Genomic DNA, 18223 nt, shown 5'->3' with positions numbered 1-18223 from the left:
CCAATTCTTTTTAGACTTGTACTAATTTTTAATGTAACGAAAGATATCCTACTTGACCAAAAAAAAAAAAAAGAAAAAAAAAAAGGAAGGGTTTGCTATGCCTGGACCAATGCCTATCTATCTGTTTATACCCGGAGAAATGAGAACTTTGAAGCACATTGATAAGGAATCATAGGATGGGCTAAGGTTATGGACCATGGGCTAATAAGTCTTCAAGTGAGATGAGCATGATGAGAGAGATTTTTATATAATAAAGTTTATCGTTATAGTGATGCTTTCTATGTGGTATAACGTGGAATGGTTGGTTGCTGTCAAATTTCACAGCAGGTTCAAATAATTTTTTATTATTTTTTTAACAAATAATATTATCTACACTAATGGGAAAATGGGTAAGTTTAGGCTCACAATGGTCTAGCAATAATGTGGTTCAAATTTATTTTTGGCGAGAATCGAACTTAAGACCTCTCACTTACAAGTAAAGATGAATATCACTAAACCGTAATACTAAGTGACAATTTTTAATTAATTATTATATTTTTTTATTTAAAAAAAAACATTGCCTTTTCGTTTCTTTTATTTCCAAAGTAATATTTAAATATTTTTACACCTTTTAGGTCATTTTCTTTCTTTTAACAATGCAAAGAAAATAAATATGAACATTTATTTTACGTTTAAAGTTTGGCATATCGGGTGAAGAAGATAATTTTTTTTGAAGAGGAAACTATGAGCATTAAGAAAACATACAATCATGAATGAAGACATCCTAGAGAAAATCCAGAGGCTCCTCAAATTAGTAAAATTGGAAGTTAAAATCAACTTGGCCATCCTATGTGCCACAAAATTGGTGGATCTACAAACATGACTAACTCTAGGAGAGTCAAATCCCCTCAGGCTAGTTTTGATATCCTCGATCAGTAATCCAGTGGAAATGGTTTAAGAAAATTTAAATTTTATAAGTGTCACATATGCTGTCAAATATAAATTTTATATTCACAATTTAGCATCTCCCTTGAAAATGGTTTAAGAAAATTTTTTAATTCTAAATAAGACAACATTTATTTATTTGGTAGGTTGGAAAATACCCAACACAATTAAAGACATAGCATATGAGTGTACAACAAATGCTTAATCCCTACCAAACAAATCAGCAGGTGTTATTATTACCTCCTTTATTCAACAAAGACAGTAAAAAAAAAATCAGAAAAGGGATTATTTTGTGCGAAGAAAATTATATAATGGGATTAAAAATCTTTCTGTCCGAATCGTGTTTGTTTTGATGGTGAAAAACTTTGATAATGTGAACCTCATAAAGCAATTTACACTTATAAAAACTAAAAATTGTTCGTATAGCAATGTATCAAAAAAGTAAACATGATATGCCTATTTTCTTGTAACTTGTTAATTTATTGTATGATTAAAATCGAAATAAATATTATACGTCGGTTATCTCATAACTTGTTAATTTTGTAGCACAACGAAAATAACGTTTTTTAATTACCAAAAGAATAATTTGGATAGAGATTAGAGAGATTAAAGTAAGAGATTAAAAGGTGAGAAATAGATGCTTGGCTTGCATTTCGGGTCATGTCTCTTCTCTTCTTTTAAGTGAAAAAGACCAAAGATCCAAGACACTGCTTTTTTTTTTTTTTGGTTCTTTTCTTTTATTTTCTTTTTCTTAATTCCCTTTTTCCTTTATTTTTTTATTTCCTTTTTTCGTAAAATAAACACATTTTAAACTTTAATCAAAACTCAAAAAATAAAAGCAATTATTTAAAATTCCATATAAATAAATGGTCCAGTCCGCACTTGTCCCTACTCGCCGACTGTATTATCCTCATTTTTCATTGCCCACCACTCTCAGGCGAACAACCCCCTTCTTTCTTTCCCGTCAGATATTTTCAGATCTACTCACTCGGACACTGAGAGGAGAGAGGGAGAAGGAGAGAGAGAGTCTGCTGTGTTTGTATGTGATTTTGTGTTGCTTTTTTGTTATGGATAAAATCTGTCCCTCTTCAACTGCTGATTCAGCTGCTCTCACTACTGCCGCTTCCAGTGGCGGCGGCGGCAACTCCACCACCACCACCACAGACAACTACCTCAAACACCTCAACAAGCTTTCCCACAAGATCTCAAAACCCCCCACCACCACCAACACCCACAACACCTTCCTTAAAAAACCCAACTTTGAAAACTCACCGCCGCCGCCTCCTTCGCTTCCTCTTCCTCCCCAACACCAGCAGCAGCAGCAGCATCAGCACCAGCCGCCGGTTTACAACATCAACAAAAACGACTTCCGCGACGTCGTTCAGAAGCTCACCGGCTCTCCCGCCCACGACCGCTTCTCCAACCCCCAGCCGCCGGTTCACCTGCCCAAGCCACAAATCAGCTCCCGCCTCCAGCGCATCCGCCCTCCCCCTCTCGCGCAGCTTAACAACCGACCCCCTCCCTCGTTAGAATGCGCCGCTCCACCCCAAAACACCAACAATCCAATCATCCCACCCATGGGATCCGCCGCCGCTCACTTCAATTCCATCGGACGGTCCACAACCCCTCTCTCGCCTCTCCCTCCTTTCCCAACCGTACACGCGGCGGCTGAATCCCCCGTCTCAGCCTACATGCGGTACCTCCACAACTCAATCTCAGCCGTCGATTCTAACAACCAGAAGTTCTCGGGATTCTCGCCTCTGGCCCCGCTTGTCTCGCCCCGTTGGACCAATCTGACGCCGCCTCCGCAGCAGAATCAGCAGGTTGCGCCGCCGCAGCAGGGGATAGGTACATCAGCGAATCAACAACAGCAGACAACGACGGCGATAGCGTCACAGCCGCAGTTCGCGATGCCTCCATCGCCGCTTCCTTTCGGGTGCTTGAGTTCGCCGCGATCGCCGTACCCATCGCTTTCCCCAAATCAATTAGGGTTTCCTCAGCTGCCGCTGTCGCCGACAGTTCCTGTATCAAGCCCTAGGTGGAGAAGTTTCTGAAGTTTCTTCAGGTAAGTCAAGCTTCAAAACGCAGTCGTTTTAGTGTTTAGAGTTTTTAATTTTCAATTTTATAAAAAGACAATAACTTTGTACATTCTGGGTGAGGGGTTTATTCAATCACCGGTTGGTGGACGGAAAATGGTCCACCGCCGGTTAAAGTTAGGGTATTATCTTTGCTCTGTAAATGGGACATATGAGAATGAGAGATATGTAGGTTTGTTCTTTGTTCTTTGTTATCTGGAGATTTGGGGTTTAATCACAGGTTAGAAATGTTATATCATACAGAATTTGTTTTGCTAAAATATGCTTTTGTTGTTAAATATCTTAGTTTTGTGAACTTTCTACATATCGATTTGCTAATCGGATGAGTTTGCATACATGTTTGCCAATTCTAAACGGAAGTTGCTATTGACACTCCAAAAAAGTCCCAAAGTCAAGAAGTTATCACGTGTACTCCGTCAAGTGTGACGACCACCTTGTGTTTTTATAATGGAGGAGTGCAGATAGCTTTCTGGAGTCTATTTTGGCACGATTTGTGCAATACATGCTAAGATGTTCTACTTCGATGCTAAGTTAATGCATTCTATTTTGGCACCTAATTTTACTACATAGTATATGTGATCAAGCTCCACATCGTCGTTTGTATTTCATGTTCAAACAAAACCTGTTGTCTTATGTTGAAAAGGCCGCCATTCCTTTCCTTTGACCATTTGTGTGGATGGATGTTGATAGAATGTATTAGCTGGAAACACGAGACCACAAAATGTTGTTGTCAAGCCTTTAGTATGCTAGGAATTCATTCTAAAAGCCTCCGGTTTACCACTCGAACTTACCATGCTTTTGGGATTTTCCTTTTGGTTTTTGCGTTATTGTATTATTAACTGACTGCATATAAAAACGGTTATTTTGTTCTAAGTCGTGAAGGACCGATGAGCGCTAAGCTGTTGAGTTAAGGTTTGAAGTGAATTTAACTATATTAAGTTGTTGAAGATTGGAGAGAGATTAGTGCAGACAATAGGGTTTGGATTCTAGTGGGATTTGCAGATGGAGTGTGCTAGGAGATCTTGTACGTATCATGCTGATTAGGTATAACCAACCAATAGGAAATGATTAAATAAAATGAAATCTGTTTGTGAACTCCATTACTATTATTCAAAGTTATGGGAACCCACATGATATAAGCAAATCTGGATTTTACTAGTAAATGACGATGTGCTCTCTCACATTATTAGTTTGTTGTGAGGTTTTTATTTAAACATAAGGTAGTAAGCATGTCCAAGGCACCTCACATTTGTTTGGTTTTAGGTAGTAAACTTGTAAGGTTATCCTTTGTTTTCGGATGCTTGTTCGAACTTCTTTTCTTTTCCTTCATGTCTTTTCATATATGTAGGAGAAATGAATATCTAAGAAAACAAGAGAAGAACTTTACAACTTAAAGCTTCCCTGGATGCTTAGGCCTTCTTTGTGTGCGGATTGCCTTACTTCATTTGTCCTAATAGCAGTAGGCGCTTGCCTAGCTAACCTAGCCCTAAGTTCTCAAACAAGAGTTCCATATTTTGACTTGTATTGTAGTAGGCAAATCCCTTTACCAATAGTTCTGGTTGACCCACTTGCCCGAGCCCACTTCAACTTGGTCTAGATTGAAGATCACAACGGGACATATTGTACCCCTGATATTTCATGTTGTTTTTTTGCCATGTTTCCACATTCCCCTTGCACCTTAGCACCGTCTGTAGTTTTCTACCCCGTATTTGTCTTTTGTTCTTTGGCCTTGACTTTCCCCTCCCCTTTCTTTCTTAGAATTCTGTATCTATGAAATGTTCTGTATTTTGTTTGCCTGCATCTCATACATTTGGAGCTTTAGAATTCTGACATGGTTTGAAATGATCCTTGTGGGGACTAATTTGATATCCTGTATTATGAACCAGCAAACGTAATGCTTTGCCTCTTATGGAGGAGAATTCCAAAGTATATATATAACTTGTCATCATATAACTGTTAATTTTTTTGCAGAAAATCTTATCAGATCTAGGAATTTGTTATTATTTGGTAAGAACAAACCTTTAAATGTTGTATTTGGAGCAAATGCTAGGGTTAGATGAGAAAAACTTTCATTCTTGGATGGTGCGACTAGGTTCAATGAACAATTGTTTTTCGGTAGACGCCGCTGCCGGTGTTCATTTCCCTCTCCAAGGAGTGCATTGTTTTTACAATTTTTTTGGGAAGCAAAACCTTCATTTTGTATGTTTTGGATGCATCAAAAGAGTCTGTCATTCCTTGGTATATTTTCAAAAGTTGGAAAAGGGATCACAAACCCGTTTTCAGAGTAACCAAATGCTAAACAAAACAACCTAAAGTTGGTGATTGATTGGTCATCTCAGCATGCCTCGTTCAAGACTTGAGTTCCTACTTTCTAATGTCTTTATTTTTACGTCCAAACTTGTTGAGATTTTAGTCTTTTTACGTTGCATGTTGGATACGTTTCGTTGCGAAAATTGACAATGGAGTCGTGGTAGAAATTTTAGATGTCCGCACACTCATTACTTCAAAGTCCACGGGTGAATGCGCTTGACAATTTGAGTTACAAGCTTCTTCAAGTGAATGCACGGCATAGGTTATGGGACGCGCATTTTTTTTTTTTTTTTTGTACAACGATATATTTTACACTAAGAGAAAGAGAAGTTTGTAAGCCACATTACAGGCAACTTAAATTGGTATCGAATTCGTCATTACGAGATTCAAACCTAAGACCTCTCATTTACAAGTGCAGAAGAATATTACCTGATCATAGTACTAAATGATCACATTCTCTATTTTTTATTTTTTTTATTTTTTTTATTTTTATGTCAAATGATAGATTTAGCTAGATTAGCTGCAGATGAAGTTCGAATTTGCACGACTATACCCAAATCCTTTTTACCATTGTGGTAAAGAGCTACTTGCATGGAACACACATCCTCAATGAGTTTATTTTTGTGTGTAATGTGAATCTCTAGTGTTAATCTAAGTCAGAAATTTGATTATCAATAAACCAAGTAAAAAAGGGTAATTTGCACTTTATTACCATCAACTATTGTGAAATTTGTACTTGCTACCCTTAGGTTTTTTGTCTCAGAATCAATAAAGTTTGATTTTTTTTACACATACTTCTGTTAAATTTTCCGTTGAGTTTCTCGTTAAATGATAGTGTGACATAACTTTGGTTTACCATATTTGCCACCATATTGCTAAGAATTAGCACTAGACATGATGGCAATATACAAGAAATCTCATTCATGTAGCAAATATGTTGTGCCAAAAATTATGCCACAACATCGTTTAATGGGTAACTTGACAGAAAGCTTACAGAAATTATGAAAATGTCAAAAAAATAAAAGTTTTGGTACGAAACAAAAATTAAGGGTAGAAGGGTACAAATTTCACGATACTTTAGGGTAAATTGGGAAACGAATTTTCATTCATCGTACATCGTACGATTAGAAATCATTTAAAATTTAATATTCAAATATAAATAGTACTTAATGAAAACTGACTACACAATATACGATTAAAGAACATAATTACAGAATTTCTAGAATTTCTTAAAAAAAATCGTCACGTAATTCGACAAGAAAAAAAAGGTAGTAAAGTGATGGTGCAGCAACTGCGAATTCCACTTTTGTTGATGTGACAGTCAACAGTATGCATGTCACATCCGCACCCGCCGTTACCAAGATATTGTCCGCTTTGGCATTCCCTGGCCCGAAGGCAGGGCTACCGCACGGTTTTGTTCCTGTGGACCGGTACTCAGCCGAAGCCAGCGCCTGCCAGACCCCTAACCGGGCCGCCCACAAAACGCGTCTTGGTAACCAACAAGGTCGCGAATGGATATATAAGGCCAGGACTCGACCCTCGTGTGGCCGATGTGGGATAGGTTTACCAAGCCTATCCACCCCCCTTAGGGAGCCCGACGTCCCCGTCGGCACACCACCAGCACGAGTCCGGCTCTGATACCAAATTGACACACCCCGTCCCGAGGGAGGGCATGCTGGCCGTCACGTGACAGTGACGTAACCATTTACCCAGTTCGGAAGCTTTAAAATATACAACTTCTAAAATGAAACACTCGAAGGTGAGTCCTTATTTGGTCCATTCTGTCATAACACCGTTGAACTTCCTCGTAGTCACCACACCTTTGCATTTCCTTAAACCTGGAGGGGCGCAAAACAAAATTGAGTGGGTCAGCAAAACGAACGTATTCAAAACCTTCTTTTCTTTTTTGCATATACTAACCCCTCGCTGTAAAACAAGTATAGTTTCCCAGAAAATAACATATATACGTATGTATAGATATGCCAGTGATGCTCAAAGATATATCAATCATGCTCAAGAATATGCCACAACAGAATCTCATAATCAAATGTAAATGCTCAAGTGTAAATCACATCAATAACATATAATCTGGCAGCCGGGAGTCACCTAACGTGACCTGTACGGCTGCAGATAGAGCTCCAATCTCAACTCAATATCTGAATCTGCACACGAGTCGGAATCACCTAACGTGGTTTGTACGACAGGACTGGGTGTAATATATACGCTCTAGTGTTACGATCACGTGAAGACTGTGCGAATAATCGCGGGTCACCTACGAGTCGGAACCACCTAATGTGGTCTGCACGACAAGGCTTGCACCTAACTTGGATCCAAGGCGAGCGTGTGGTGCGGGTGAACATCACGTGAAGGACTATGCCCTGGCCCTGGGCGGGAGCACTAACACCGGGGTGCAGATTATGAGCTCTCTAAGCATTTCAAACTACTATTACATAACGACATGAATACCACTTACCTGGCACTTACCTGGGCCTCCTCAGCACCATGCAACAGTATGCATAATTATGGTAATGCACATATTAAAATATGATGCATATATGATAGGATATATAATTCGTATTTCTTTTAAAATACGTTTTCTGGGAAATACGTCAAGCATACGTATATATATATATATACTGAAAAATAACTGCCCACTCACTGATCACATCGACGTCTCGTAGGTCCCTGAGCCTCCCCTAGATTGGTTACATTCTTCTTCTGTAATATTTTCACCTATACAAAAAGTAACCAAATTGACGTTATTTAACGCACATACACCAAACATTCGTCCATAACTTTCTCATACGTTGCTCAATTTGGATGTATGAATATACCACGGTGATCTACACGACGTCACGAACGCGTGACAATTTTCAGAACTCAATTTGGAGCTCTCACGCGCCCCCACGCGCCCTATTCACGCGCTGCCCACGCGCGCGTCTTCTTCCTCGCGTCGCCGGACTGGTTTCGCCGGCGGTGGGTGTTTTGCCGGAAATTCTGGGTAAATTTCAAAGTGTCATAACTTCTTCATTTCTTAACCATTTTCGACGTACTATATATCAAAATGAAGGTATTGACGAGACGAACACATCCATACCTTCCTCGACCCCTAACTCGCCGTGGATTCGCCGGAAAAAAACCCCGAAAGCTCCGGCCAAACTTTGAACTTGTCATTCTCCTTGTTCTTACGTCCATTTTTCACGTAATCTATACCAAAATGAAGCCCTAATCATAATCTACCACGTTGGACTAGTTTTAGGGCCTAAAAACAACGGAATCAAACTTTTCCAAAAATACGAAAATTCGGCCGGACTTACAGTTCGTGATCCCGACGTCCAAATCCTTCAAACGAAGCACTCCGAGCTTCCTTAGGACCTCACCAAGCTTCCTACAAGCTTCAAAATCCCAAAAAACATCAATCTTTACGTGTGCATGAACAGTGCACACGCACAGTGAAATTGAAATCCATGTTTTCCGAAGTGAAACTCACCTGAAATTGGTACCATCGTGTTCGTGTGGTCTTCAGGAGTACGATGGTGGTCTTAGATCCTTCGTTGGTATAGTTTTAGGGTGGTTTTGTGGTTGGTCCGTGTGAGTTCGAAGGAGAGAGAGAACTTACAGAGAGAATGAGAGGTTTGTGAGGGAGGAGAGAGAGAGAGACAAGATGCAGAAATGGGGGAGAGATTTGAGGGAGGTGGGATCCTACCCAATCCCCAAATCATCAAGTTACAACATATTTTACGCCCCTTAGTCCCGTTTAAGGGCATTTTCATAACTTCACGTCCTCGGAATTAAAATTCTGGGACGGGTTGTGACAATGCAACATAGGACAAGTTAGAAAATAATTTTTTTATATGTTAATCTGTGAAGGAAAAAGATGTAAAATATAATTCTTTTTTTAACTATAGTAAATACTCTTCCATATTTGAATACAAAAAATGTTTGAAAAATTTAAGTTTTAACGATAAGAATAAAATAAAGGGTAAAATAAATAGTATTATGATTGACTTTTTAGTATAAAAATATGGTTTTTCGTTAAATTGAACAGTATATAGAGCTTTTCGTTAAAATTCTCTATTTTTTATTAATAGTTAGGCCATGTGGCATAAGTTGACAATCATGTTAGCACAAATATGAACCATTTTCACTGTACATTACTTAACAGTTAATTTAATAGGTTTTTTAAAAATTATATGAAATTGAAATGAAATAATAACTAAATATATAAAATTAAAATGTTTAAAAATATTGTATGAAGTTACATTTGCAATCAAATCTGAAAAAATAAAAGGAATTATTATTGGTACTCCAAAAATCACATTCTACACTCCAAACTTTTTATATTTGGAAAAAAAAAAAACATTTGTGAAGAATGTAAAATGAGATTTTTGGAGTGCTAATAACACTTCCCAAAATAAAATGTAACTCACGCTTTATATTTTGATGGATACAATACAAGTACACTTTTGAAATTTGATGACGCACATGCACATGTTTATAGAATGCTCCACAATCTTTTTAAAATCTATTAACTAGAATATTTTTTTTGGTTTGGAGAAATTGGCATGTATAAACTAATTCCTCTACTGTATCTCCAAATCATGAATCAAGATGAACTTAAGATGGGATTAAGTCATGGATTAGTGATGTGGCAACAAACTTTCTTTTTTATTTTCAATTTCTAATGTCATGATTCATGAAGATTGACATTAAGTTAGGCATCAATTATGATTCACGAGATAACAATCAGCCATCGAGACAAATAAATTCTCGGTAAAAATTCAGCCATGGTAAAGAAATTTGAGAATGAAAGGAGTCATTTGGGAATTATAAGAAATTGTGTTTGTCTCATGAAAAATGGGCCAGCGCACAACGTTGTATGGATCCTTGATTTTCTCGTACATACATACGTGTCATATTGTGGCAAGTTTTTTGGTGTGTTTCTAACGAGTTATTATATATACGTGTCATATTGTGATTTTGAAGCGCTGATGAACCAACAATATCAAAGTATGTATACTTGAGCCACTATTAATTTTAACAAAACGATATTACCTACACTAAACAGATGGGGGAGTAAGCTAAACCTCACAATGGACTAGTAATAATGTGGTTCAATTTTGCTTTTGGTGAGAATCAAACCTAAGACCTCTTACTTACAAATAAAAATAAATACCACTAAACCGTAGTACTAAGTGGTACCATTAACTAACTAGTAGGAATACATTGTATACCCTTTCTTGGTTGGTTGGAAAATCATGTGACACCACGCAATACTGTATGTATCACTTATTTCCTCTGACATATATAAATCACGTAAGATTTACTCCAACTTTTGGAGTAAAATTCAAATTTTAGGTTCTAAATTTATCCCAACTTACTCCAACCTTTGGGGCAAATATGAGTTTTAACCCAAAACTCATTTATATGACAAATTTAGCCTAGGATTCCTCCTGTATTAGTGGGGCTGACCCATCATATATGTGTGTTTTTTTTTTAGTTTTATATTTATAAATTCATTAAATTCAATGGCTAAAATATAATATGATCAAATCGAACAATTAAAAAAAAAGATCTAACCATTCAAATTTAAATCCAACTTAAATAATGAAAAACAATTATTTGTGAAGAGTGTAAAATGAGATTTTTGAAATACTAATAACACTTCCCAAAATAAAATGTAACTCACGCTTTATATTTTGATGGATACAATACAAGTACACTTTTGAAATTTGATGACGCACGTGCACATGTTTATAGAATGCTCCACAATCTTTTTAAAATCTATTAACTAGAATATTTTTTTTGGTTTGGAGAAATTGGCATGTATAAACAAATTCCTCTACTGTATCTCCAAATCATGAATCGATGAACTTAAGATGGGATTAAGTCATGGATTAGTGATGTGGCAACAAACTTTCTTGTTTATTTTCAATTTCTAATGTCATGATTCATGATTGGATTGACATTAAGTTAGGCATCAATTATGATTCACGAGACAACCATCAGCCATCGAGACAAATAAATTCTCGGCAAAAATTCAGCCATAGTAAAGAAATTTGAGAATGAAAGGAGTCATTTGGGAATCATAAGAAATTGTGTTTGTCTCATGAAAAATGGGCCAGCGCACAACGTTGTATGGATCCTTGATTTCCTCGTACATACATACGTGTCATATTGTGACAAGTTTTTTAGTGTGTTTCTAACGAGTTATTTTATATACGTGTCATATTGTGATTTTGAAACACTGATTAACCAACAATATCAACGTATGTATACTTGAGCCACTATTAATTTTAACAAAATGATATTACCTACACTAAACGGATGGGGGGTAAGCTAAACCTCACAATGGACTAGCAATAATGTGGTTCAATTTTGCTTTTGGTGAGAATCGAACCTAAGACCTCTTACTTACAAATAAAATTAATTACCACTATACCGTAATACTAAGTGGCACCATTAACTAACTAGTAGGAACACATTGTATACCCTTTCTTGGTTGGCTGGAAAATCATGCGACACCGCACAATACTGTATGTATCACTTATTTCCTCTGACATACATAAATCACGTAAGATTTACTCCAACTCTTGGAGTAAAATTCAAATTTTAGGTTCTAAATTTACCCCAACTTGCTCCAACATTTGGAGCAAATATGAGTTTTAACTCAAAACTCATTTATATGACAAATTTAGCCTAGGATTCCTCCTGGGTTAGTGGGGCTGACCCACCATATATGTGTGTTTTTTTTTTAGTTTTATATATATAAATTCATTAAATTCAATGGCTAAAATCTAATATGATCAAATCGAACAATAAAAAAAAAGAGATCTAAGCGTTCAAATTTAAATTCAACTTAAAGTAATTAAAAAAAAATTATTTTATGTGTTTCATATTCTTTCATAGTGTTCTACGAGTTTCATAGTGTCGGTTTAGGATAGTCAACATAAATTTTTTTTTTATTTTTTAAAGTTACTTTAAGAAAAAAAAATTGTCCTAAATTCATTATTTAATAATATCAGGCTAAAATTTAACCCATAAGAATTGGAGAAGAAAAATTATTTCTAGATTAAAATTTAAATTTTCTAGATTAAAAATTTTAAATTTCAACCTTAAGATTGAAGATGGACTAAAAGAAACAAGCCAACTTGAAACACAATGGCTGGCAGCAACTTGTTTTATCCTTTTGCAAGTTGAGCTTGATAGGGTCTAAGAGTGACGAATGACTAGAGATTAAATAAGTTGTCCTAATCTCAGCTTTAGATCGTGAGATACGTGTCAATCATGATAAGATTAATAAACATGTCCACGATCTTATATGATTAATGCAATAGATTGTATGTTTTTTTTGTTTTTTTTTTTTTAACAAATAATATTATTTACATTAAAATTATCACAAATACATGAGATAAAATTTTAAAATATAAACTTGAAAACCCTCTCAAACCATCTCCAACCACAGGCTGGTATGTCTTTAACTCACAGGTAAAACTGGAATTTTAAAATTGGATAAAAATTTAGGATTGTCTACAGTGAGTCTACCCTTCCACCAAATCCCCACCCTTTCGCCCACAAAAAAATAAATAAATGAAAAAGTAACGACACAACTACAAGTTTAGTTTGTTCAAAAAAACAAAAAAAAAATTACGAGTTTAGTTCGAAACTTATTGACATTTAAAAGAAATCATCCTTTAACTTGCATATTTTTTGGAATATCAATAACAAATTTCTTCATTTCTAGTGATTTAGGTGTCATTTCACTTCCGGTCCGTTTGCCATTAACTACTGTAATTTTAAAACGCAAATTCATATTATATCCTTCAAACAAGAGAATGCTAGGGTCATGTGTCGCTTAACCACTCATGCCCAAAATTACTCTTTGTGGTAAACGCAAACTACATGAGTTAAATTGAGAAAATTAAAAGGGTAAATTACATAAAACTATCTTAACTATTTTGGATCAGTCACAGTTTCATACCCCATCTTTAAAAAATCTCAATGTCATACATCTACGAATTTTTTACAATTTCATACCTTCCGTCAGTTTTCTGTCAATTCTTCTGTTAAATAGTGATGTGGCTTGAGACAGAGCCCACTCTCTATTAAAAAAATTAATAAAATATTAAAAACTTAAAAAAAAAATGATCATTTAATTGTTTTTTGCATATGGACCCAGTAGGGCTGGGTTCCTTTCAAATCGGTTCGGTTTTTTGCCAAAACCAAAAACCGAAACCGAACTGAAATTTTGGTTCGGTTCATTTTTTTTTTTAGTTTTTTTTGGTTCGGTTAGGTTTTTTCCATGAATTTTTTTTTTTAAAATCTGGATATTGGCATGTTATTTTACTGCCCTAAAATCATTCCCAAAAACATAATAACGCTTAACGCTTAGACCTTAAACTTGATAAAATAGGGTGATAAACTATATTACTGAAAGCTAGCTAGTAGAACAAATGAATATCTAATCAAGCTGTATTCATGACTACCTGGAAGAGTAGGCTCTTATTCCGTGTATGCAAGAAAAACCATCATCATGCCATGGCGTCCCCATCCAAGCGGAGAGCATTCATCAACCTCCGAGAACCTTAGGGCCTGTTTGGTATCCTACTCAAAAACTTGAATTGTTCTTAAAACTAACTTCTAAGAACATTTCTTAGAAACAGTTTTTTTTTAGGTTTCAAAAACGTGTTTGGCATTGAACTTAAAAACTATTTTTGAATCTAAAATTTTGAAAACTTGTTTGGTTTAACTCTTAAAAACAACATTTTTTTTTCAATTATGTATTTGTTTTAAGATATACAAAACATATGAAATTAAACCTTAAACATACTATTTTGATATTCATGTGCTAATACAACACATATATGCTCGGTAATCAAATTAAACTTGAAGTCTTAATACAATAAATATTACATTAAAACATTCTAGAAAACCAATAAACTTTGAGACTAATTGTTATTGATGTAATCAAGCCACATTGATCTGGCTATGTGGTCTCCAACATCATTCATAACATTGTCGTCATTCAAATGCATGTTTTCCCCTTCTTGATTCGTCCCCAAGCTTTCTTCATCTACCACATCAACATCATTGTCTTCAAATTGTTGAAACAAAGTATCATTCCTTGATTGAATTCTAATGAAATTGTGCACGGCACAACATGCAATGGGAATGCATCTTTGCTTCCTAATTGGATAATTTGGCATCAACTTTAGAATAGGAAAACGATTCTTGAGCACTCCAATGCATCGTTCAACAACATTACGTAGTGATGAGTGCCTAAAGTTGAACAATTCCATTGCTCCTCTTGGACGTTTACCTCTTCCTCTAAAATCACGCAAGTGATAACGCACTTTGCGATATGGTGCAAGAAACTCACTCATGTTGGCATAGCCGAAATCAACAACATAATATTTTTCCTATTCCAAGAACAATGCATATAAGTATTTCACTTGAGCCAAATACAATAAGAAAAAAAATACAAGTAATTTGATATGTTTCAATGACTTCATACCTTCTTTAGGCATTGGAAACCTATTTTCTTCTCTTGTTATTGCATCCATCAACACTCTCGAGTCATTAGCCGTTCCTTCCCATCCGGTGTAGACATATGTGAACATCATGTTAAATGAACATGCCAACATAATATTTTGTGTCACACTAACTTTTCTACCTCGGTATAAAATTTGTTTTGATTAAGGAGCCCATGCACTGATATGTGTTTCATCAATAGCACCAATGCAATTCTACCATTTTATAATTCAAATAATAACATCTTAGTACACAAAATATAGTTTACTTCAACCTAAGTTGTTATTCTAGAGCTTTAAATATGTATCTTTCTGGGTTTTACAGGAAAATAATGATCATGATCTAACTAAATAATAAAACGTACTTTAAAAATATATTACCTGAAACCATGGGTTGTACTTCGGATTTCCCAAAATCTCAGAATGTGTCACATCCATATTTGGAGGTTGAATTATATGAGTACCAAGTCAACATATTACTTTGAGAACTCTATTAAATTGTCTTGACACAATCTCTTTTGAATGTTGAAAGGTTTCAGCAATTACCCTATTCCGGATTGTATGACTAATAGTAAACAAGAACATGCATACGGCATCTTCCACACAAATTGATCTATCATCTTGTAGAAAGTTCAATTCTCTCAATGTCGAGCATAAATTTTTTATTGTGTTTTTATCCATCCTTACAATATCAAATAACCTATGTGGATGTCCATTCAATAATTCTATCACATATTGGCGGCCTGGAAAATGTGAAGTCATGCATGGCTCTTTATTTAAACGTGAGTAATGGTCATATAATCTTGTAACTAAAAGCAACTCTCCAAGTGAATCATCCAAATCAGATGATGAATCACTTTCTGAACTTGAACCAGTGTTGTCCACTTCATTTGAATCCATCCTATATAGACAAACCAATAATTATATTCTACAACTATCAAGTAATTAATAGCTAAACAAAGTGACAAGACAATACTATAAGATAATAACATAACATTAATCATATTACTAACACTAGTCATTCCATACTCATTTAATTATAGTTCATCCTAAAGCAAAAGATCTCAATACCAAACACAAAAGCATATCCATAGTCATCTTGCTAACCCTTATAATTAATTCTAAGCAAATTTATCATATTACCAACACACTAACTAACAACCAACTCACAAACTAACTATTCATTTTAGACTATTGAGCCATAATTTTTTCCTCGACTCAGACATCTTCATAAACATCCTCCTCCAATCCGAGCTAGTGAACTTCTCCAAAGCTTTCAAATAAGCGGTATCATCAATATCTTCCATGCCCTCAAGTACTTCCATACAATCTTCAATGGTACTTAACTCTCTCAATGGGGAGGATACTTCCCTCTCTCTTTTACGCTTAACCTTTTCCAATGTAGCCTCAATCTTGGCATTAAGTGACTTTGCCCAAGCTGCAATAGCTTCGTCCATTTTGGTTGACTTGGATGACTTTGATTCGAGGAAAGATCACTTGGAGGAAAAAGAGCACGACGCTTGGAATTGGTTCCTTCATGTCCCTCACTAAATGCCCTTGAATCACTTCCGGTACTTTGTCTAATGTGTGCACCAGTGGTAAGAAACCCAGCTTCTAACTCTCTCTCAAAATCAGAATTTGGAGGAGAATTGGTGGATGCATACTGCATTTGACCAGTAGCAGTGGTATTATTGAAAATCTGTCCAAGCACCTCATAATGAGAACACCCTTTGCTACAGAAACGGCTAGCAAACTTGTTTTTCTGTAAAATTTTAATATAGGTTGACACACTTAGAAAATAATATTATATAATGCATATCTATAAAGAAAATACATTATGTAATATAATAAATACCTTAATATAAGCTGCCCAAACTTCATCCAATGCTTGAACAGTGTTTGCAACAGGGTCCCAACCCATCCTAGTATGATTAACAAGTTTGGCAAACTCACGGTGAATCTTCCGCAACCGATTATATTTTTGCTTCAATTTTTCACGAGTGTATCTCTTACCATATTTGTCAAACAACTTCATGTCAATCGCATCCCACTGATTCTTTTCTAAAGTGTTGGTTTGCAAGCCTTTTTTTGTCTCTTCATACAACATACTAATGAAGTAGTCTTCAATAGGTTTTGGCCAATTAACTTTATCATCAAGGTCATTTTCAAAGTCCTTGTTTGACATCTCTCAAACACGTACTAGAACAATGTAAACGGAAACATCGAAATTAATACAAAGCTAAAAGCTACATTCACTTATGAATGTACAAAACACATATATACTCAGTTCTATATAGTATGTACTATATACTCAGTTTCCACGAACTAGATGATAAATAAAAAGGCATTTTATGCATGCGAATATCAAACAAAATAAGAGTAGTGTGACCTAAGAGTAACTCATTTACCTCTTCCAAAGACACAGGCATGACAATACGACTTAATTCAAAGATCAAAATGAAAACGAGACTTCTCTTATTAAATCCAAACAAGAACCATCGCTAAAAAACACAAAGTAATTCAAAGACCTAGTCTATCATTAAAGCATTCACAGAGAAAATATGAAAAATTCATTTTTGAACTCAAACATTTGACATTTTGGCTACTCCAAAGACCCATCCAATAAAACAAGTATATCACATAATATTACTTGCTACATACATGTAGCAAATGTCAGAAATCCATTCTATGAAACAAGCAACCATATGAATTTTGTAACCAACCACATATTTACCATGTCAGCATAAAAAAAGGATTTGAACCCATCAGCTAATTTGTGCCATCTATCGATTCAAGATAGCAAAAATCCAGCTTAAAAATATGATTTTAAGCTCTTAGCCATCTAATAAACAAACCCCACTTCCAAAAACTCCTCAAAAGTTGAGTTTGAATGGAAAAACGGATAGCAAATTATGACCATCAGACTAACAAAGAATGGATTTTTTAATACACTTTTCATGTAAATTAAACACAACCAGATGGTGGTTCCTAATCCTTTTCTGAAACTAACTAGGTAAAATGCGAGTGGTGAACAATCAAAGCATTAAAGCATGGTTTTTTTTTTTTACTATATATATATATATCTATATATCAAAGAACAGAGAAGATGAGGAGGAGGACCTTGTTCGATGATCGGATTCTTGAGCTAATAAGGCTTGTCCAGAACGCTCTTCACCAAGAACGAAAACGACCGAGTCCGATTCGATGTCCTTGTGAACAAAAGCTTGTATTTGTTCTTCCTGGAATCGAAATCGATCAGTTTGAATTGTGATTTGCAATGCCACACTCTCTACTCCGCTGCTCGGAATATATATACAGTACATAAATGAATCACACCAATTAGATATATAAACTCAATTTCTC

At 35.5% G+C, this 18223-nt stretch overlaps 2 protein-coding genes across 2 annotated transcripts; one reads left to right on the top strand and one right to left on the bottom strand.

Moving 5' to 3' along the window:
* The first annotated feature begins 1775 nt into the window (after positions 1 to 1775).
* On the top strand, positions 1776 to 5593 carry LOC137745045 (VQ motif-containing protein 9-like). The gene has a single exon (XM_068484906.1). It carries the CDS (start codon positions 1791 to 1793, stop codon positions 2976 to 2978), a length of 1188 nt encoding a protein of 395 aa, XP_068341007.1. The 5' UTR covers positions 1776 to 1790; the 3' UTR covers positions 2979 to 5593.
* A 10448-nt stretch (positions 5594 to 16041) lies between these two features.
* On the bottom strand, positions 16042 to 17045 carry LOC137727011 (L10-interacting MYB domain-containing protein-like). Its single transcript, XM_068465966.1, has 3 exons — positions 16716 to 17045; positions 16416 to 16559; positions 16042 to 16335 (listed from the first exon to the last, which is right to left on the bottom strand). The coding sequence occupies exons 1-3, from the start codon at positions 17043 to 17045 to the stop codon at positions 16042 to 16044; spliced, it is 768 nt and encodes a 255-aa protein (XP_068322067.1).
* Between the last annotated feature and the right edge of the window lie 1178 nt (positions 17046 to 18223).

Source organism: Pyrus communis, chromosome 1, assembly GCF_963583255.1.
Source record: "Pyrus communis chromosome 1, drPyrComm1.1, whole genome shotgun sequence".
Lineage (NCBI taxonomy): Eukaryota > Viridiplantae > Streptophyta > Magnoliopsida > Rosales > Rosaceae > Pyrus > Pyrus communis.
This window is presented reverse-complemented; position numbering and strand designations above follow the sequence as displayed.

Coding starts and splice junctions, on each gene's coding strand:
- LOC137745045 (XM_068484906.1), top strand. CDS start 1,791: ATGGTCCAGTCCGCACTTGTCCCTACTCGCCGACTGTATTATCCTCAT.
- LOC137727011 (XM_068465966.1), bottom strand. CDS start 17,045: ATGTCAAACAAGGACTTTGAAAATGACCTTGATGATAAAGTTAATTGG. Junction 16,560..16,715: donor TTTGGGCAGCTTATATTAAG/GTATTTATTATA, acceptor GTGCTTGGACAG/ATTTTCAATAATACCACTGC. Junction 16,336..16,415: donor GTACCGGAAGTGATTCAAGG/GCATTTAGTGAG, acceptor CTCGAATCAAAG/TCATCCAAGTCAACCAAAAT.